Here is a 21910-nt window from a genome sequence, read left to right as displayed (position 1 = left end):
AAAGAAAAGAAAAGAAAAGAAAAGAAAAGAAAAGAAAGAAAGAAAGAAAGAAAGAAAGAAAGAAAGAAAGAAAGAAAGAAAGAAAGAAAGAAAGAAAGAAAACCATACATACAGTACTAGAGAGGGCTATGAGCCGACTGAAGGCTGGCTACAGCTATGGGTGTCTCCAACCCTGGCGGCCTGTGTTGGGACTCTGCACCTCTGGCGCCCCCTGCTGGTCACACAGCCAGCCAGCTGCTGGAACAGGAACTGCTCTTTAATCCTTATGGTGGCCCCTACTGTCCTTAGCCCTCTGTCCTCAGCCATCTCCTGGTCCCTCCCTTTGTCACTCGGTCTGTCTCTCCATCTCTGTAGGCTCAGAGCATTGCATATGAGGTGGTGTCAGAGCTGCAGGCCCAGCAGGAGGAGTTGGAGGCACGCCTGGCCGCCTTGGAGAGCCGCCTGGATGTCCTGGGCGCCTCCCTGCAGGCTCTACCAGGCCTCATAGCCCAAGCCATATGCCCTCTACCACCGCCCTGGCCTGGGCCTGGTCACCTGGCCACAGCCACCCAGAGCCCACAAAGCCACTGGCTGCCCACCATGGGATCAGACTGCGGGTGATGGCTGCTGACCACTAGACTGCTCCATCTCAGCCATCGTGTGGCCACAGCTAGCTCCTTGCCATTTTGGACCACCAGACTGCATCTACAAGCTTGGGTGGAACTGAGCCGACTGGACAGGCACTCATCCCTCTGAGGCTGGACCACAGGATCCATGCGCCCTTAGCTGTCCCAGCCCCAGGAGGGCAAGGAGTAGTAGCGGGGGGCCTCGACATTTCTAAGTAAATCAGGAGCTTCCAGCCCACTTTCTGCTGACATGCATCTCCACAGAGGAGGTGGATGACCCCACCTGGGGATTCCTTAATGGGCGGGACAGAGGTGGAAAGTCACTGCACAAGCATTGAGTATCTACTGTATACAGGGACTGAAATAATGGCTTTTCTTCAGGATCTATCTAACTGGAGTAAGATACAAACAAATGAGAGTTCAGAGAGGTGAGGCCACTTGCCTGCAGCCACACAGCAGTGGTCTGAGGCAAACACACTTGTCAAACAGCATAAGCGGATAGATTCTACTTGGGGATCCTGATGTCAAAGTAAGGGCTCATGGGAGGGTGAGAGGCCAGGGTTACAGGCGAGCAGAGTCACCACGGTCGCTTCAGACTTTAGGCTCCAGACTTTGGGGACCTGGGGGACACTGAGACTCCTCCCAGGCATGGGCGGCTTATCAAGAGCAGCCTAAGTCATGGCGTCCTCTGATGAGACCGTCAGCCACCTGTCTCGGGAGACAGTGGACCTGTGCGGGAACCCAGAGGCCCAGCTTGGACCTGGGCAGGCTTTATCCCCTGCTGCTGTGGGAAACATGCCTAACCCAACCCCCACACGGGTCAGACAGTGGGTGCTCAATAAATGCCCCTCCTTCCTGAGACTGCCCACGAGGGCTTGGGAAACATGGCCCCATCCTGCCCTTCTGAGCCCAGTGTTAGCTCCTGTCCATCAGGAAGGGGACTTGGATCAAAACAGGTCCGGAAGAAATAAACAAGGCAGGTCAGTGTGACACCTGCCTTTATTCCTGACACTCGGGAGGCAAAGGCAGGTGGATTGCAATGTATACACAGTAAGACCTGGGGTGGCACAGAAATAAACAAGGCTGTAGGTGACTTGAGATTCTGGTGGTAACATTTGGGTGTGGAGGACAACAGGGTCCTTCAGACTCGAACTGTGTGCTGCGTGTTCTAAGGTCTGTGCATCACGGAGAGGCGGGCTGGGGCTGAATGAGAGTATAAAACGCAGCTGTGAGGCCACAGGTCGCCTTGGTGAGCGGCCACATTCTCCCTGCCCCGGATTGAGTAATCAACGACCTGGAGCAGGAAGTCCGAGAGTGTCATGGGACCTGGCCCGCGGGACGTGCAGCTGGACTCTCTGCGGGAATTGCGGGAAGAGGGAGCCACGGGGGTCCGGGCTGCGTGTTCAAGCACTCGAGGTGGTGGTGCGCGGCTGGGCGGCCATGCACTGGCTGGAGGGGCGCAGGAGGGGCGCAGCGTGGGCGTGAACGCCGTGGCCAGCGACTTCGCCACAGCCAAGACCTACCTGTGACACCAGCAGATGTTACTTCCAGGTGAACTCACAGAAGCAGTAGACACTCAGGAAGCTGAGGCAGGAGGATTTCCAGAAGCTCAAGGCCAGCCAGAGCTACATAGAGAGACCCTTTCTCAAAAGACTTTTCTTAAACAAAAGTTAAATGTGGCTGCATATATCTGTCATTCCAGCACTGGGGAGCTGAGGCAGGAGGATCAGGAGTTCATAATTGGAGGGTAGCCTGGGCTACCATATACTATCACAAAAATCGTAAGGGCTCCCAGAGGGAGGATTTCACATAGGGACGCCCATTCATCCTGGATGAAGTTGTCCTGCCTGGACTATGTCCCTATTTCAGGCCTGTGACAACCTAGAAACAGAGGTTAACAGTGGAACACTCCCAATTAAAGTGGGGGATTCAGGACCTGTGGAAACCCAGGATGGACTAGAGTCTCCTGTTTAGGACCTCTAGGTGTGGGGGTCCCAATTCTCAAAGAAGCTTCTTGTGTGTGCACCCCGAATTCTGCCTCAGTTTACCTTGCCCTGTCTGCCACTCTGGGTCTGTCCCTGAAGGGGGGTGGGTCTGATGGTGTTTGTGGGTAGGAAGGGAATGTCTTCCACTGGGGAGGAGCCCGCAGTACACTGCAGTGGAAGACATAACCCCTCCCATTTCACTTATGAGACCCCTAGGGCATTCCTATCCCTGAGCCAGCTCCCTGCTGTGTGCCTGCAGGGCAGATGTGGTGTGTCAGGGCTCCCTGCCCCTCTCTCATTCACTCAGCTAAGCCAGGCCTCACTATGCCGGACGTGAAATAGGCAGGGCAGAAGCAGGAGCCCGCATCTCCTTCCAGCTACTCTAAACAGATAAATCCTCAGTTGGATGAAGGAAGTCAGCGTCTGTCCGGTGGGTCAGGAAGGGACCCCGTTGAAACTTTCTTCTCCAGGTGACTCAAAGGAAACCCTGAAGCCACCCAGACTTTCACTGAGGACTTCCTCTAACACACACGGGGTGGGGTGGGCTGGGGTGTGACTTGCTCTGTGACTCCAGGCGAAGGCCAAGCCCTCTCTGGGTCTGAGACTTATCTCTGTGGTACGCTCACTCTGGGATGGGGCGTCTTCAATTCCCGCACTTTTCTTTAGGCCAAGACCTGTGGGACCTCTCTGGTTCTCCAGGTCGCCTTGTCCTCGCTAGGCTGCGGGGCAGGGGGTGCTGCAGCCTGGTTCACACAGCTGTGAACCTGTGTTCACACAGCTGGGCTCAGGAGTGACTACGAGCCGCAGTACGTCCCATATCCACCAGGGGACGCCCGTGTCTACAATTGCCGGGCAGGTTTCCCTGCAGGAGCAATTCTTTTTTCTTTTTTCTTTTTTCTTTTTTTTTTTTTTTTTTTTTGGTTTTTCGAGACAGGGTTTCTCTGTGTAGCCCTGGCTGTCCTGGAACTCNGAGACAGGGTTTCTCTGTGTAGCCCTGGCTGTCCTGGAACTCACTTTGTAGACCAGGCGGCCTCGAACTCAGAAATCCGCCTGCCTCTGCCTCCCGAGTGCTGGGATTAAAGGCGTGCGCCACCACGCCCAGCTAGGAGCAATTCTTCCTGTTACAACCCAGAAGGGTCTCGCTGTCCCCAGGTACGCTGCAGCCCTTGACTAAAAATGTCAGAGAGTCTCCTGGATTTGCTGCCTATGCACGGCAATCCCCTTCTGGATCTGAGAGACTAAGTTCCCCTAGGCCCCATGGAAGTGGAAATTGAGGCACATCCTCCTTGTCCCTTGCCAGGGTCCCTTAGGTTGAATGGGGGTGCCCAATGCGGGGAAAGGACCAACCCTTCCCTGTCCCCACCAATTCGCATCGCCGGAAACAATGGGCCTGAAGAAAGGTGCCCCAGATAGGTCTGCAGGCGGCAGCAAGTTGATGATTAAGCTGGCCTAGTGGACACGCCTGCCAACCCAGGGCCCAAGAGGCTGACACTGGAGTTCCGGGGCGGCCTGGGTTACACTGTGAGATCCTGTCTCAAAACATAAACAGCCAGGCCGGGCAGGAGAGATGGCTCAGTGGCTAAGAGCACCGACTGCTCTTCCAGAGGCCCTGAGTTCGATTTCTAGGAACCACACAGTGGCTCACAGCCATCTGTAATGGCTCTCTTCTGGTGTGTCTGAGGACAGCTACAGTGTACTCATATACATAAAATAAACAAATCTTTCTTTTTATAAAAAGTTTAAGGAAGAGTCAGGCACTGTGGCAAACGCCTATCAAGTCAGCTCTGGAAAACTGCTGGAGGAGGGCAAGTTCAACATCGGGCTTGGTTAGAGTACGTGGTGCACTGGAGGCTATGTGAGACTTGGCTTCAAAAGAAAATAAAGTTTCCGGGTTCAGAAATCCGATTTGAGCTTTAATTCCAGCACTCGGGAAGCAGTGGCAACCTCGCCTCTATGAGTTCAAGGCCAGCCTGGTCTACATAGTGAGTTCCAGACTAGCCAAGGGAACACAAAACTACCGGCCAATCATGCAAGCTGAAGCAGGGGGACTGTCTCAAGTCCCACGTAAGGTTGGGCTACATGAGAACCAGTCTCAAAAAGCAACAGAAAAAAAAAAAACCAGTGACAGTTGTCACGCTGGGTGACGAGGACCAGTTTCCCTATTCCTGGGCTTCCTTGTGTGTGTATTTCCGAGACCCCAGGCGGCAGAGCTGCGCCGCAGCACCTCCCACGCCGGCTCCCGTTCAGAACCAAGCAAGGGTTGTGCTGTCTGGAGCCTCGCGAGGCCACGCCCCACCGCGCTATTGGTGAAGTTCTTTCCGGTAGGCGAGGCTTTCTCTAACGCCCCGCCCCTCCCCGCCCCGCCCCTCGATGCTACTGACTTTCTCGTTGGAGCGGATTTTCCCCCTCAGACCACGCCCTTCACACTCTATTGGCCTGGTCCCTTTTAGGGGCGGAGTTTTCTATCAGGCCACCGCCCTCGTGGAGCCTTTGGCCTAATTCAACAGAGCCAGGCTTTTTTCAGGCCCCGCCTCCTCACCGCGCTATTGGTGGGGTCTTCTCCTGAAGGCGTGGCTTTCTCCTCAGGCCATTCCTTCGCCGCGCTATTGGCCTAGTCTTTCCCGGGGGGGCGCAGCTTTCTCCCTCAGGCCCCGCCCCGACGGCCGTGTTTGCGGAGTCTCTTCCGGTAGGCGCGGTCTTCGCCTCAGGCCCCGCCCTCGAACCGTCCTATAAGTGCGACGCAGCCGCGGGTCCCCAGCGGTCTTCGGTCCTGCTGTCTCGCGTCTGTGTGTACGTAGTTCGAGCCCGCTGCGTTCGCAGTCGCTAGCTCTTTCTTATCGCGGGTTCGAGCACCGGGCCGGTCTGTTTTGGGGTTCGCGACCGTCACCTCAATGCTGTTCGATAAGGTGAAGGCGTTCGTAGTAGAGCTAGACGGGGCGCGCACGGGCACCGAGCCCGTGTTCCACGGAGGCCAGGCCGTGGCAGGCCGGGTACTGTTGGAGCTTGCGGGCGCGGCACGCGTGGGCGCGCTCAGGCTGCGCGCTCGGGGCCGCGCGCGCGCGCACTGGACGGAGTCGCGCAGCGCGGGCTCCAGCACTGCTTATACTCAGAGTTACAGCGAGCGCGTGGAAGTCGTGAACCACCGCGCCACGCTGCTCGCGCCAGGTACGGGCTGGGAACCTTTTGGGGCGCACCGAGCATGCGATTCCCAGGCCTACGTCCGCTGAGCCCCGGGTCTTGTTCCTAGACTCGGGGGACATCGCCACGCTTCCCGCTGGACGCCACGAGTTTCCCTTCAGCTTCCAGCTGCCTATGTAAGCCCCGCTGTCGCCCTCTGGCTGGGCATCTGGGGTTCCCTCAGCCCTGACTTCTCGGGACATCCCTTGTATGCCCTTCACCTCATTATTTCCTGATAGTGATCCTCTGATCCCCACTCTTGCCACCCCAGCTCCCTGGTGACATCCTTCGAGGGCAAACACGGCAGCGTCCGCTATTCCATCAAAGCCACCCTGCACCGGCCATGGGTCCCTGCGCGCTGCGCCCGGAAGGTGTTCACTGTCATTGAACCCGTGGACATAAACACACCTGCCCTGCTGGCAAGTGGCTGCCCTGTGGGGGTTGGGGTTCAGCCTGGCTGCTTGACATCTTTTAGATTTGAGGGTCTCAGGTGGCCTCTGAAACAGGGAGCCAGAAGTTAGTTAGTGGTGAGTTCCGAACCCACCATAGCTAGGTGCAAGTTCTGAGGGTGCTCACCTGCTGTGTGCCTCTGGGAAGGTATCTTGTGCTTTCCCGGTCTCAGGTAAAGCAGGATATGATAGGGCTGTTGTTGTTTTTGTGTTTGCTTTGTTTTTACTGGTTTTGGGTTTTGCTTTATTTCTTTTTCTTTTATTCTGTTTGTTTGTTTGTTTTCTGAGACAGGGTTTCTCTGTATAGCCTTGGCTGTCCTGGAACTCATTTTGTAGACCAGGCTGGCCTCGAACTCAGAAATCTGCCTGCCTCTGCCTCCCAAGTGCTGGGATTAAAGGTGTGCGCCACCACTGCCCGACTTTCTTTCTTTTTTTTAATTTTAGAAAGGTCTCTCTGTGTGTAGTCCTGGCTGGTCTGAGACTCACTGAGTAGACCAGGCTGGCCCTAAGCCTACAGAAATAAACCTGCTGGGACTAAAGATATGCACCACCACATCTAGTCTCATTTTTAATTTTTATTCAACTTTTGGCTTCCTAAGATAGGGCTGGCCAGGCAGTGGTGGTGCACACCCTTAAGGCAGAGGCAGTCAGATTTCTGAGTTCAAGGCCAGCCTGGTCTACAGAGTGAGTTCTAAGACAGCCAGGGCTACACAGAGAAACCCTGTCTCAAAAACAAACAAGCAAGCAAACAAACGAACAAAAAGACAGGGTTGCGTTATTTGGGATTATCTGATCAAAACTTAAAACAGCCCGCTTGTCTCAGCCTTCCTATAAGACTCCAAGTGCCCAGTGCTCAAAATGACCCTTGGCGTCTCCATAGGAACCCCAGGCTGGAGCCCGGGAGAAGGTGGCCCGATCCTGGTACTGCACGCGCGGCCTCGTGTCCCTCTCAGCCAAGATTGACCGCAAAGGCTACACGCCAGGTAACGGGGGAGCTGTGTGCAGCCGAAACAGGGGTAATCTGTAGTGGGGAAACTGAGGCAAGCTGCTGTCTGCTGTAGGCGAGGTCATTCCGATCTTTGCGGAGATCGACAATGGTTCTACGCGAGCTGTGCAGCCCTGTGCCGCCCTAGTACAGACACAGACCTTCATGGCCCGAGGTGCCCGCAAGCAGAAGCGTGCAGTGGTGGCCAGTGTGGATGGGGAGCCTGTGGGCCCCGGTCGCCGTGCGCTGTGGCCCGGTCGTGCGCTGCGTATCCCCCCAGTGGGCCCGTCCATCTTGCACTGCCGCGTGCTCAGTGTGGACTACTCACTCAAGGTACCCTGGGCTCCCTTACATCCTGTCGTCTGGACCAAGGGGGAGGGCACAGGTGGGCATTAGCCCACCTCGCTGCTGCTCCCTTCAGGTCTTCGTGGACATCCCAGGCTCTTCCAAGCTGCTGCTGGAGCTGCCGCTGGTCATAGGCACCGTCCCCCTGCATCCTCTGGGCAGCCGCTCGGCTAGTGTGGGCAGCCGTGCCAGCTTCCTGCAAGACTGGGGCCTGTGCACCCTGATGGATCGGCCAGAGGGTGAGCTTAGCCAACTGGCAAGGGATTTGGCTGGCAGAGCCGCGGCCCAGGCCTGGTCCTTTGTCCCTGGGGTCTCTATACAAGCAGGGACTAATAATCCCAAGCACCAATCAGACCTGCACACCGAGGGCTAAGGAGTCAGTTCAAGGCCAGCTCCCAGTACTTAATAATTTAGAAGCCAGCCTGGGCTTCAAGAGACCTGGACTTCAAAGCCAAGCCAAATCAGGGTGTGGAAAGACAGGCCTATAATGCCAGCAAGCATCGGGAGGGCAGCCTGCTCTACACCAAGATCCTGGCTCAAAAAAGCAAAAAGAATCAGTATCCAAAACTAAAAGTCCAAGATGCTGGCTGAGGCAGGAGGATTGATACAAATTAGATATCAGCCTGAGCAAGAGAAGCTGTCCCCAGGGGAAAAGGGCTCAGTTGTCACCATGTCACAGCCATGGGTCTCCCAGAGCCTCACTCACTGTCTCTCCTTTGCAGCCCCACCTGAGTACTCGGAGGTGGTGAGGGAGAGCCCGCTGGTATTTGCGTCACAGGGGCCCTCCTCCCTCCTGCAAGACCTAGGTGTGACCACAGAAGGGCCCTACTTTGCCTGTCTCCAGGAGTTCCGCTTCCGCCCACCTCCTCTGTACTCTGAGGTAAGCTACCTGCAGCCTCCCTTGCTTCAGTAGCCTGTTTGGTGATATGCTGATGGGGCAGGGTGTGGTGACACAGGCCTGTTGTCCCAGTCCTTGGGAAGCTGAGGCAGGAGAATCATAAGATCCAGGTGATACCCACCTCGGGACCCCTGACTGCCTGCTCTCAGAGTTGATCTGAAGGGGTTAGGCTGTTGGGGCACACAGTGTGACTCACTCGGGCTCTGTCTGTCAGGAGGACCCTAACCCACCCTCAGAGGCTGTGAGGCCACGCTGCATGACCTGCTGATCCGTGGGCTGACACTTCGGTACAAGTTCACAGTCTTTGGCCACTGAAGTCCCACCATCTGCTTTGGGAACTCAGGGTTAGATGAGGCCGTGTGTCTTCAACATTGCACAGGAGCAGCATGGCTTCCGTGGACAGTTCATCTTCTCAGAGCTTCCGGTTCTCTGCGATTGACCCACCAATGAGGCTTGGGAGCAATGCTGGGCTCCTCTAGGGGATGATAGTTTGGGAGAGATGAATCTAAAGTGGACACTTCCGATCTCAAGGAACCAGAATGAGCTAGAAGGCCAGAGGGGAGGCAGAAGGCTCCCAGAGGGCATTTCAGCTGAGGCTTTGCTGTATTAACAGGAGCTCAGCAAGCAGACAAGCATGGAGGAAATGGGCAGAGCAGAGAGTGCCCACTCCTTCTTCCTACTGTCGGGAGCCCAGGCACTTAGGTGTCTTAGATATGGCCTCACCGTGAGGTTAGTAGGGCAGAGGGCCCAGGGACAGACACAAGGGGGACCTGAAGGTCCAGAGGTTCCAGCTTTTGAAAACTGATGGCCCAGGTGAACCCAGAGCTGCGGTTGTGATCTGCCATGTTCAGAACCTCCAGCCTCCCTCAGGGGTCAGGATGCAGACAAGGACATTGCAAGAACAGGCAACGGGGGCAGCTGGGGACATCGCAAGGAGAACAGGCAACGGAGGAGGGTCAGCTGGGGACATTGCAAGGAGAACAGGCAACCGGGGGCAACTGGGCAAACGCCCAACATCCCAGACCTGCCAGGGACTTGCCATTTCCATGGTCTAAAGAATTGCTCACGGGCTGGTGAGATGGCTCAGTGGATAAGAGCACCTGACTGCTCTTCCGAAGGTCCGGAGTTCAAATCCCAGCAACCACATGGTGGCTCACAACCATCTGTAACAAGATCTGACGCCCTTTTCTGGAGTGTCAGAAGACAGCTACAGTGTACTTACATATAATAAATAAATCTTTAAAAAAAAGAATTGCTCACTTTTATATATTAAATAAATAAAAATGGGAGGAAGACACAGGGCTGTCTTGTCCTTTGTGCATGACAGCTACAGGCCAGCACAGCTCTGACCCCTTCCTGGCAGGGTCACTGGGACCCACGTCTGCCTCACACCTGCTGATGCTCAACAGTTCTGTCACTGTGTTAGAAGATCGCTGTCTTTTCCCCCTGAGTATTTTGCTGAGTATTTCTGCACTTGCAACCAGTACCTATGGAGGCCAGAGGGGACATCAAGTCCCTATAGCAGGAGGTGACAGACAACTGTGAGCCCTCATGGGTGCTGGGAACAAAACCTAGGTCTGTCCTCTGACCCCCTCTCTGGCAGGTCTGCTTTACTTATCTCTTTAAAGTTTTAGAGTAACTTCCCCAGCCCTGGGTGTGGTATCTGCATGTGATCCCCAGATCCCCTCCCCGAGGCACAGCACAGATGGTTGTCACCAGCACATAAATGCAGACAGTTAAAAACTGGCTGAACAGGCTGGAGAGATGGCTCAGTGGTCAAGTGAACCAACTGCTCTTCCAGAGGTCCTGAGTTCAATTCATGGTGGCTTACAACCATGTAATGAGATCTGATGCCCTCTTCTGGTGTGCCTGAACACAGCTATGGTGTACTCATATACATAAAATATAAATAATTATTTTTTTAAAAAAAACTGGCTGAGCACTCAGGAGGTTGAGGCCGGAGGATTTCCATGAGTTCAAGCCCAATCTGGGCTGCCTAGAGAGATGATAACAATGATAACTGATAATAATTAGATTCTATTAATCAATTATCATTTAATTCCATCACTAGGAAGCAGAGGCAGGAGGATCTTTGGGAGTTCCAGGTCAGCCAGGGCCATGTGGGGAGAACAAAACAAAACTTAACTACAGTCTTAAGTGGCGTTGGAATCCAGAGCCCCAAGGTGAGGTGGGACGCCAAGGTAGTATAGACACCCCTCCAGAGCCCTGCACAGTCATGGGGATACTCTGGGTATCTAGACTAGGGAACCAACCTCACTACTGTCCCCCAAACCCAAACCTGCAGCCAAAGACATTGTGTCCCCACCATGTGGGTGCCAGATCCTACTTCCAGGTGTGTTCCTGAGCCTCACAGTATGTCCCAAGAGGGGACATTCAACAGTTCCAGGGAGGTTCCCTCAGGCCAGGCCAGGCCAGCTGACAGCCAGACACCTGAGCTGTGGGGACCTGATGCTTACAGAAGGTTTTTGGGGTCAGGTGAGCAACTAGCAGGAAGGGTCTGGTTTAGTGGTCCTGGGGCAGAGGAGGGGGAGGCCCCCCAGTGCTGCTTCAGTTCCCCCCTACCCCCACTGCTTCAGATCCTCTCCTCCCCCTCTCTCCTCCCTCTGCTGGGACCAGGGCTGCTTTCCCACCTTTGGCTACAGGACTGAAGGTGGGGGCTCACCTCCGTGCCCCTGCTCCCGGGAACCCCCTTAGTTTGACCAATGAGGGCTCAGTGTCAAACTCCAGGTCCCTCTCTGTCTCTCTGAACGCTGATGGTGTCTCTGATGCCTCTGAGCCCCGGGGTGACAGGCACACAGGGCACAGACACTTGGCAGCTGGCCTGGCCAGGCAGCCGTTCAGGAATCTACCCACAGACGCGGCTGCCCTCTCCATCTCGCAGCCACTCCCGAGCACATTCTGTCCAGAGCAGGGTGCCCTGGGGTGCCGGGGAGGGGGCTGCTGTCCTTCTGGGCTCCGGTTACAGGACATCCTGTCCCTACATCCCATCAGTGCGACCTCCAGAGCCCCCTCCTGGCTCCCGGCTCCTGCTCTGATCTTCCTGAGGAAGCAGAGCAGCTCCAACCCCAGGGCCTTTACACTTGCTCCAGCAGCAGCTCCTGCTCCTCAGCCTCCCAGCCCTGGGTATTTTTGAGACAGTCTTGTGTAGCCCAGGCTGGCCTTGAACTCCTTGCTGATGTCATGACAGGCATACCTAGTTTATGTGTTCCTAGGATAGCCGGGGTTTTGCCCACACTAGGCCAGCACTCTGCCGGCTGAGCCCCAGGCCTGTTCCCTAGGCTTTATTTATGATGTTGAGGAAAGTCCCAAAAATGCTGAGGAGGAAGCCGTGATTCTGATTCTTCCGGTCGGGTGGTGCCAGCTGTGGCCAGCGGGGGAGGGGAATACAGCCCAGGAAGAGGGACATAAACAGAGCAGTCCCCCTGCAGGGAAACTGTCCAGGGCTCCTCATATGCACTCTGGGTAGGAAGGGACATCCGTCAAGCCTTGTGCACAAGGCCCTATCAGGGTTTGGAGTCTTCCCCTCCCAGCCAGACCCGTCCCACTTCCGGGCTCCATGGGACCACAGATCATCTGATGTGGCAGAGCCCTTGGGGTTGGCTCACAGGCTCCTGACACAGCCCATCAGACTGGGGGCTCAGTAGAAGTAATCCAATCCCATATACCTCTGTGACCAAGGCGGTGGAGCAGAGTCCAGGCCTCCCAGAGTCAGGGTGGAGCCATGCGAAGGAAAGAGAGAGGACACTGGAGTTGGGGTTTAGGTGGATAAAGAGGAGTTTGCCTGGGGAGGGTGTTCCAGCCACAGGGCAGAGTCTGGGCAGTGACATAACAGGCAGCAGTCAAAGACGCTGGGGACAGCCATGGCGGCTGTGAACAGAATGGGGCGGAGAGGAAGTGGCCCTGGGAGCCCCAAGGAACAGAGCCACAGGTCAGGAAGGTATTCCTCAGGTGTGAACCTTCGGCCAGGGAATAGGGCAGATCAGGGGTCAGCTCTAGGCTCCTGTCTTCCCTGAATAGGCAGCGGGCACATGCAGTCTGTGAGGAGGGTAGGCGGAGGTTGCGGGCTCGGGATTGGCTGAGGAGTGCCAGAGTCCTTTTCCAAGCATAAGCTGTTCCTTGTGTGGGCAAAACAAAAAGCGGGTCTCGTGGGAGCCCCAACCTGAGCTTTTGCCAGGTTGGCCCAGCTGAGTGCGGACATTGGCGTTGACACCCCCCCCACCCCCCGTGCAAGGACTGCACACACGGAGACGGGACTGTCCACCGTCCTGAGGGGAGCAGCTTCAGTTTGGCCATGTCCCTTTCCAGGGCTTTCATCTTGACCACATCAAATGGGGACAGTTCCAGTCTGAAGTCATTTTGCCCCTGATACTGTTGGAGTCCCATGTTTTATCATACTACCAGATGCTACATTCTTTTTTTTTTTTTTTTAAAGATTTATTTATTTTATGTATGTTCATTACAGATGGTTGTGGGCCACTATGTGGTTGCTGGGAGTTGAACTCGACCTCTGGAAGAGCAGTTGTGCTCTTAATCACTGAGCCATCTTTCCAGCCCAGGATGCTACATTCTTGTGGTAAACTTCGAATCACCCTTCAAAACCCCTAAACTGAAGCTGGCCTCCTCTCTGCCTCTCCAGCCTGGTTCTGACCCTCACAGGGTGAGGGTGTCTGTATCTCGTATGGGCCACTGTTCCTGTCATCCTGGCCGAGGCTGAGGCCTCTCAGGGGACCCGCACCACAGAAAAAGAAAGATAAGACCATATTTCTCAAATACGACCACACGCTGGGTCCTAAAGACTAACCACACCAGCCTCCACTTAATTAGCTTCTTTTATTTGTTGAGGCAGGGGGCTGGCCTGGAGTTGAGCAGATGGTTACTCTACTTCCTCAGCCTGTGGATTGCTGAGCTCACAGCTCTGCCCGGGAGGCGCCACAAAGCGCTTGCCTTCAGCTCTCCTACCATCATGCCTGCAGGATGGCTCACAGGAGCCCCATCCCAGCTGGAACTGGCAGTTGCCCCTATGGGGACAATGTTTACTAAGTATCAAGTGATATCAACAAGTGACTAGACTGGGTCACAGGAGCGACTCTGTAGAAGGACCTCATGGCCTGTGCTGATGGTGAAACCCAGCCTGCTGTTGGCGAGGCCCTGCCGGGTTGACTGCCAAGACACCAAGTCCAGGTGGCCGAGGACAAGCGGGAAGGAGTGTATGGTGCCCTGCCTGCCAGCTGACTGGACCACCCTGCCGCACGTCCTCAGCCTCGGTGGGCCGAGCTTTCACTGAAATGTAAAAGTGAGCAGAGGCTACCCCCCCAAAATGCTGATGTCCCAGGTGGCTCCATTTCAGATGAACAGTGGGGCTGCCTGCCTGCTCTCTCTCTCTCTCTCTCTCTCTCTCTCTCTCTCTCTCTCTCTCTCTCTCTCTCTCTCTCTCTCGCTGGGGCCCAGCCTCTGCAACCCCAGGATCTTTTCTTTACTTCCTATCAACAAGCAAGAAGGGGCCAGCCAGCTGGGTGTGACGGCGCACACCTTTAATCCCAGCCCTTGGGAGGCAGGTGGATTTCTGAGTTTGAGGCCAGCCTGGTCTACAAAGTGAGTTCCAGGCTACACAGAGAAACCCTGTCTTGAAAAACCAAAAAAAAAAAAAAAAAAAAAAAAAGAGGCCAGCCAGCTGACTCAGTGGGAAGGCATCTGCAGCCAAGCCTGTTGACCTGAGTTCAATCCTTGGGCCCCCCCATAGCGGAAGGAGAACCCAGTTCCTGCAAGCTGTTTGTCCCCTGACTTTCACATGAGCACCACAGCATGTACCCCGAACATATAAATAAATACATATAAATAACAAAATAAATCTTGAAACATTCAAGAAGCAGCAGACACACACATACTGCTTAGTCAAGTGCTGTCAAAAGTACATCCTGGGACTGGACCTTCAAAGGCAACAAGGTCCTAGGGTTGCAGAGGCCGGATGGCTGGCAGCCCAGGGGTTGTGTTTCAGCCTCACTGGTACTCTGAAGCTCAGGGATGGAAAACCCAGGTTCCACCCACAGAGCTGAAAAGAAAGAAACGCCTCAGGGATTGGAAACTGAGAGCAAGAGACCACAGTTCTCAGCCCCTCTCCTTCACCTCCAGAGCAACCGCGTCTGCTGGAGCACGGGGCTGCCTCATGCAGAGCCTTCCAACAACCTGGCTCTCCTAGGAACAGCGAGGGTGCCCAGCCATGCCTCACTCTCCCATGGGCAAAGAAGTTCTCTGGCCAGTGTAGGGAGGGTAAGGAAGTAGGAGCAAGACTTGTTTGTTTAAGGCTTTGTTACTTTTTGTTTGTTTGTTTGAGATAAAGTCTCACAGAGCCAAGGCTGGCCTCAGACTCACAGAGATCCACCTGCCTCTGTCTCCAGGGTGCTGGGATTAAGTAATGAGTATTACTTTTACTGTTTGTTTGGGTTTTTGTTGTTGTTGTTGTTGTTGTTTTTTGGCTTTTGGTTTTTTGGTTTTTTGTTTTTTGAGACAGGGTTTCTCTGTGTAGCCCTGGCTGTCCTGGAACTCACTCTGTAGACCAGGCTGGCCTCGAACACGGAAATCTGCCTCCCAAGTGCTGGGATTAAAGGCGTGCACCACCACCGCCCAGCACTTTTATTGTGTTTATTGCAACAGAGTCTCACTATGGCAATTTTCCTGCCTCAGCTTTCCAAGTGTTCAGGCCCAAGTGCTGTCCACTATTTTCCTAATTCTAAAACGGGGGTGGTGGGGTTGAGGGGGAAGGGACTGGGGGATAGGAGGGAGGAGGCGTGTCACTGCAGAGAGGATAGCACGATGTTCCCACCAGGGCAGGGAACAGTGTGGAGCAGACCTGAGGTCAGGCTGCAGTGCTGTCCACTGCCGTTGTCGCCTGCTCGCCATTGTTCATACTGTCATTTTTGAAGCCTGGTCTCCCCCTGAACCCGGGATTTAACAGTTCAGCTAGAGCGTGGAGCCGGCTCCTCCTGCATCCACCTCCCTGCATCCACCTCCCTGGCGCTCCTCTAACAAGACCGGATCCGGACCGATACTAGAGGTGCAGGTTGAGGGACATGGTGACCTTGCGACTCAGATGTGTCACGTGACCCTGGCAGTGCAGGCGGCCGGAGTCGGGGTGCTGGGGTCAGTACCAGGGTGGCAGGCCACATCAGCTGCGGATCAGAGCTAGTTCCTGGCTTCTACACAGGTCTGGAATTTTCCAGGGATCACAGAATGACCTGAGGTTCCGGGACCTGGGCCTGGCCGGGAGATGCCTAGCTCTGTCCCTGAGGCGCAGGGGCTCAGCGGGCACAGCGCAGCTTGCGGGAGCCTCGCGGGGTAGCCTTCACAAGCCTGTCATCTTGACAAATGGGAGACTGAGGCAGGGGGATGGCTTTGAGTTCCAGACCAGTCAGAGAGCTACAGAGTGAGACCCCATCTCTAATGACAACAGCAAAGATTAGTCTGCATCATAGCTGGGAGGTAGAGGTTCAAGGTCATCCTTGGCTCTATAGTATGTTTTTTAGGTTAGCCTGGGCTACATAAGTTGACCTGTCTCAGCAACAATAAAAAGCCCTGTTTAAGCTGAGGGTGGTGCAGGGCCCAACACTTCTGGAGAAAAGTGAGGTGGTGAGACTGGTCCTACCAGACCCTGGGAGCAATTTCACAGCCTATGGTTACATCAGAAAGATTGCCACAGGGAGGGGCTCATTGGCCAACACATTGGAATTCAGGGCCCACAGAAGTTCCCATACAGCACAGGAACTCTGCCTTAAGGTTGAGAGGGTCTTTTCCCAGAGAGAGGGTCCATCAGTGTTAGTACTCAGATGGTGGACAGACACTGAGCTCAAAGTGGTACTGTGTGGCTGGGTGCAAGGGCCCATGCTCACAGTCTCAGGACTCCGCAGAGGTAGGAGAATGGTGAGTTTGAGGCAAACCTGAGCTATTAGAGGGAGACTCTATCTCAAAAAACAAAAACAAACAAACAAAAACAAAAACAAAAAACTGAAGAAAACAAATTAATGTGTACAAGTTTGCCTACATTAAGGATAGGGAGGCCGAGGAGGCAGTGCAGGTAGTCAAATGCCTTTTGTGCAAGCATCAGGACCGAAGTCTTAATCCCAGCACTTGGGAGGCAGAGGCAGGTGGATCTCTGAGTTCGAGGCCAGCCTGGTCTACAGAGTGAGTTATAGGACAGCCAGAGCTACACAGAGAAACCCTGTCTGGAAAAACCAATCAATCAATCAATATGTACATGCTGGTGTAGCTGTAACCTCAGCCCCCAGGGCTGACTTAGGGCCACAGATGTCAGCACTGTGGTTAGTGCGAGGCACTGCCCCAAGGAACAAGATGGGCTGACAAGATGGGTCAGAGGGTAAATGTGCTTGCTGCCAAGCCTGACTGCCTGAGCTTGATCCCCAGGACCGAAAGAACTGACTCCTGAAAGTTGTTCTCTGACCTCTGCATATAACCCTCAAATAGATTAGTTAATATGCAACAAGAAGGAAGGTTGAGTAGCCCAGGAAGACCCCAGATGCTGAGCCCTGGCTTCTGCGTGCCCACGGGCAAAATGTAAGCACACACACAATGAAATGCGTAAAAAATTCTAAAGAGTAACAGAATGTTTTGTTCTTCACAGGACGCCTCGAGAAAAATGAAAAGATAATTAGCAAAGAAGCATCACCCGCTGTGCCTCCCGATGCCAGGTCTTGAGATCTTGTGTTTCACAGTTCTGTGTGCACGTGAGTGCAGAGCACAAGAGGGCCACAAGGGGGCGTCAGATCCCCTGGAGCCCGAATGGAGGCTATGAGCTGCTCTGTGGGTGCTGGGAACTGATCCCAGCTCCTGTGCGAGAGGAGCCCCAAGGAATGAAGTCTGAGGCGGTGTCATGAGCCACGACTTCCCCTGCCCCTTGGCCATGGGATCCTGACACAACTAGAGCTGTGTGTATTTTCCATTGATGTTTTCCATTTAGGACAGGTTTGTCAGGACAAGACCCCACCATAAGCCAGAGGACATCTGTTGTGTGTTAGTTTTTTTGTCAACTTGACACAAGCTAGATCTTTGGGAAGAAGAACCCTGGCTGAGAAATTGCCTCCGTTTGATCGGGCCGTAAGCATACCTGTGAGCAGTTTCTTCATTTGTGATTGATGGGAAAGGGCCTTGCCCATTGTGGGTGGTACCATCTCTGGTCCTGGGTTCTATAAGAAAGCAGGCTGAGCAAGCCATGGAAGGCAGTAAGCAGCACCCTCCATGGTCTTTGCCTCAGCTCCTGCCTCAGGTTCCTGTTCTGAGCCCTTCAGTAATGAAGTCAATTAAACCCTCTCCTCCCGAGATTGCTTTTGGTCATGGTGTTTATCACAGCCAATGAAGGAATAGTATAGAGTATACACAAAGGACTCCTGTGCTGCACACAAGAGCCCAGGTGCCCACACCCAAGGGAATATGGTGGGGACACAGCTGCCACAGACCCAAGGCTCTGGAAGAGATTGCAAACCCATAATCCCTTGAGTTCCCAGAGAGAAAGGTGCAAGGGCCAGGAGCACATGCCACCTCTTTGTGCCCGAGGATCTGCCAAGCCCAGCCACAGGGTGGCTGTGACTTGGGGTGGGGGGTGAGCTGGAACCTCAACCCTACTGGCTTAGGCCACTGAGGGCTTCCGCCAAGGTTGACAAGGAAGGGTCTGGAGCTCGAGTTTGCTTGGACTACATAGTATGTTCCAGTTCAGCCTAGTTGGTGAGAGACAGTAGTGTGCAGGGACCCCAGCTCAGCACCTGAGGTCCCAGGTCCCTCCTGCCCTGTCCAACACCTGCCCCTGTCCCTGCACCATGGCCTGGTGCCCTGTTTCCTCCAGTACACGGTGACAGAGCCAACCTCCCCCAACTGCCCCAGGCAGTGTGATCCGGTGTGCCATCTGCAAATCGATACCGGCCTCCAGCTACCTGTGAAACCGGCTGCCACTGTTTCCGCCCATGAGAAAGTCCCCAGGCAGGCTGCATGGGGAGTGGCAGATTAGCAGGAATAGCTCGGCTCTGTGCCTCAGTTTCTCAACCTGTGAACTCTCTGAAGCCCACACAAGTTTCCCCTGCTGGCCTCAGGGAGGGGCTCCAACCTCACATAACTGCCCCGTGGTCGTGCCTACAGGTCACCCTGACATGGGGCACAGTCTCCTACCCCAGGGCCTCCCACTGTCTGATTGTGATGACCTGTGGGGTAGAGGACGCCAAACCTCAACCTGTTCGTCAGGTGCACACTACTTAAACCCCAACTGTATGCAGTAGCTGAATATGCTATAGGCAGAAGTGTTTCAGATTCCGTGTACTGGGGACATGTGACCGAGAAGGACATTGGAATTAGACCCAGGATGGGCAGGGACAGGGAGACAGGAGGATGCTGCAGAAATTAATGATCCCAGGCAGAGACAAGACCCATGAGAAAGTACTGAGGCAGGAGGATGCCTGAGTTCTTTGGGAGTGTGAGGAGGCTGGGGAAGACAGGGGTAAGAAGCATGTCAGGCTCTGCACGGGATCGGTGTGACTTGGGGGTCGGGATGACTCAGGCAGAGGCAGTTGGCCGGTGTGAGCCGGGGTCAGTCCCAGGGAACAGTCATCAGAGCTGCAGAGGGGACCATAGTTTTGTAGGTCGGTGGTGTAGGAAGCAAAGAGGCCAAGGCTGAGAAAATCCATAAGCTTGGCCCGGGCCCTCTTTCTGAGATGCGTGTTGACTGACTGTATGACCTCTTCCTTGAGGCCCCAGCTGGAAAGCACCTGACTGAGGAGGGAAGCCACTGGAAGGGTCAGCCCAGGGCAGGGCCAATGGCCAGAGCAGATCCCAGCCAGCCAGGCCAGGACTGAGCAGCAACCTCCGTGGAAACCTCGGTAGGCAGGTCGGTGGGTCTCCTCCCTCGCTCTGGCAGGCCGGTGGGCCTCCTCCCTCGCTCTGCTTGAGTGCCTGGGCCACCATTATGGTGCTGGGGTCAGTGGCTCTGAGAGGCTGTGGGCTAGGTAAGGTTGCCAGAAACCCTGTCATGGCTGGTGAGAATCAACTTTGATGATTGTGGGAGGATCCAAGGGCAAAGAGGCAAGCCGAGGGGTGGGGGCGACAGCTGTGGCCCAGAGAGCTGTCCTGTGTAAAGGGTTAGTCTGTGGTCTCAGCTCCTGCCAAGAATCCCCCAGTGAGGGCTGGGGGCGTGGCTCAGGGGTGAGTTTCTGCTTCCGGTGAAACGCAAATGACGGAAGGAAGGGGCACAGAAAGGGGGAATGAACGACAAGAGGGAAGAGAGAGCAGGTCTTTCTCCCCACGACTGCAGCTCACAAGCCGGAACAGCAGGGTCCACAGCAGCCAGGAACGCAGAGCTGGTGGTGCCCTCGTTAGCACATGAGCAGAGAGACTAAGTTGTTCCGGGTGCACAGTGGAATAGTACTCAGCTATGAAAAGGAAATTCCAGGTGCACAGTGGAATAGTACTCAGCTATGAAAAGGAAAGAGGCAGTGACACATGTTAAAAACTTTAAAATCACAATACATGTGATTGACAACCGTCAACACAGACTCTGGTGAGTGACCCCTGTGACCTGGTGTCTGGATCAGGCTCGGGGCTGTGAAAGCGTGCCCAGGGATTCAGAAGCAACTCGTGAGGACACACATTTTGGCGTTTGGCATGGAATGTTCTGGAATTAGTCAGAAGTGCTGTGTGTACACCGAGTGAATCCAAATGTCACTGAATTGTGCTCTTTAAATGGGCAAACTGAAGAAAAATGGTGTATGTGGGGCAAATCGTGTGGTGTGTAAGTGCAGTGTGATTTTTAAATCAAACAGCGACGGACATAAAATCAAACAGGCAGACATTGCTGGCAGAGCGCTGGGCACCTGACTCCGGGTCACTGATCGCAGGACATGTTCCCTAGAGCTTGTGACAATCTGTCCACACCAGCTGGAAGCACATAGCCGGAAGGTACCTGGGGAAGGAAACTAAGGCTGCTCATGTCCCTGCTCCACACAAATCAGGCAGCAGGGAGAGCAGAGGGGCCAGGGACTGGGCCTGCTAGCCCTCTGGAGTCTGAGGCAGGGGGATGGGGAATTCTGATCTAGCATGGGCTGCAGCCAGACGGCCCTGGGCAGCTCGAAGGGAAGTCACAAGCTCCTCTGTCCAAGCCACCAAGCTAAACTAAAAGTCCTGGCCTGCCGGCAGCAGCCCTGCCACTCAGAGCCTTTCTCTGGCCTCTTCAGAACCTTGGCTGTTCTTGTGTTGCACCCAGATTATAAAACCTCCAAAGAGACCACCAGGAATCACAACGCCCATGTAAGCGCATGAGGGTCTTTATTGAAGCTCAAGCTCGGGCCATCAACCTTCCTAATGGAACAGGAACCCCCAGGTCTGAGTGAAGGAGGTTTATAAAGGGCAAAAAACAAAAAACAAAAAACACTGAAGCTCGGGTTTCCAAGCCTTGGCATTACATGAGAAGGTACAGATATGTTGGTCTTTAAGCTGATTGCTTTACAAGCACCTGGTTACCACAAGGAAGGTGATGCGATTATAAAAAGATAAAGAGAGGAGGGGTATGCTCTAGGGGGGTGAAGTCAGGTATGGGGGAAGGGGGCTGTCACAGCGTGCCCATGCCAAGGCCTCCCTTCCCCCTGAGGGACCAGCCACAAAGCGATACAGTATAGAATAGAGTTTATTCAGGGCATGGGGAGGGGAGCTAAGAGGGTAGTAGAGGCAGAGAAAGGCAGAGAGAGTAGAGAAGAAGCGGCCGGCCATGAGCATGTGGAGCGAGTGGGGGCAGGGAATGGGGAGAGAGGGTGAGCAAGAGGGCAAAAGCAAGAGAGGAGGGGGCAAGCACCCCCCTTAAAAGTGAATCGGACCTAACTGTGGGGCGGGGCTTACAGAGGGAGTGTACAAGGAGGAGCACCTTGACCTGGGAATGGCTTACCTTTCCTTAGCCCACTCTGTTGTTACCAGCCGCTGCAGCTGCTGTGTCTATTTTGCAATTGGCAAGGACATTTTGTGATTTTTCTCAGACCTCAAGGGAGGGGGCCATGCCTCTCTAAGGGCAAGTTAACTTAAAATGGAGTCTTAAGAACAAAATGGAGTTTATTCTGCTACCTCAGTCCCTTCACTTGGCTGTCCTTGCAGGCAGAGCATCGCCTCCTCCAGGATCCCTCCGCCCTTCAGCCCTGTGCCCCTTTCAAACCCCTCATCACGGTTCCACCAGTTTGTTAAAAGTGTGGGTGTGATAATGGCTGCATCCGTGTTTGCCTGCAGCAGCCTGTGAGACATCCCATGCCACGCGGGCTGAGCACGCAGGATGTCTGGAACACAGTAAGGACTTTGTTTCCCACTGGTGATGGTCAGACCCAAGGCGCTTAGCATTATGTTGATCATCCCATCCTGGAGCCACGACACGGGAATCCTAAATTGTCACTCTGCCCCCCCCCCCCAGCCTCCTTTGG

General features: G+C 54.5%; 2 protein-coding genes across 10 annotated transcripts in view; both read left to right on the top strand.

Annotated features, from left to right (window-relative positions):
- The window catches only part of Kcnn1 (potassium calcium-activated channel subfamily N member 1), a 20683-nt gene extending 18992 nt beyond the window's left edge, over positions 1 to 1691 (top strand). For 5 of the 9 annotated variants that reach the window (XM_029532031.1, XM_029532034.1, XM_021218851.2 and 2 more), the window contains one exon: positions 355 to 1691. In XM_029532031.1, the coding sequence (XP_029387891.1) occupies positions 355 to 600 (246 nt within the window). In that variant the 3' untranslated portion in view covers positions 601 to 1691. The remainder of the gene's footprint in view (positions 1 to 354) is intronic. The other 4 variants (XM_029532030.1, XM_029532029.1, XM_021218850.2 and 1 more) reach the window with 2 other exon arrangements.
- Positions 1692 to 5343: 3652 nt separating this feature from the next.
- Positions 5344 to 9575, top strand: Arrdc2 (arrestin domain containing 2). The gene is made up of 8 exons (XM_021218848.2): positions 5344 to 5755; positions 5838 to 5904; positions 6039 to 6186; positions 7097 to 7199; positions 7278 to 7534; positions 7623 to 7785; positions 8269 to 8426; positions 8659 to 9575. Exons 1-8 carry the CDS (start codon positions 5482 to 5484, stop codon positions 8710 to 8712), a joined length of 1224 nt encoding a protein of 407 aa, XP_021074507.1. The 5' UTR covers positions 5344 to 5481; the 3' UTR covers positions 8713 to 9575.
- The last annotated feature ends 12335 nt before the right edge of the window (positions 9576 to 21910 follow it).

The sequence above is a fragment of the Mus pahari genome, chromosome 19 (assembly GCF_900095145.1).
Source record: "Mus pahari chromosome 19, PAHARI_EIJ_v1.1, whole genome shotgun sequence".
NCBI lineage: Eukaryota > Metazoa > Chordata > Mammalia > Rodentia > Muridae > Mus > Mus pahari.
The sequence above is the reverse complement of the archived record's forward strand: the minus strand, read 5'-3'. Positions and strand labels throughout refer to the sequence as shown.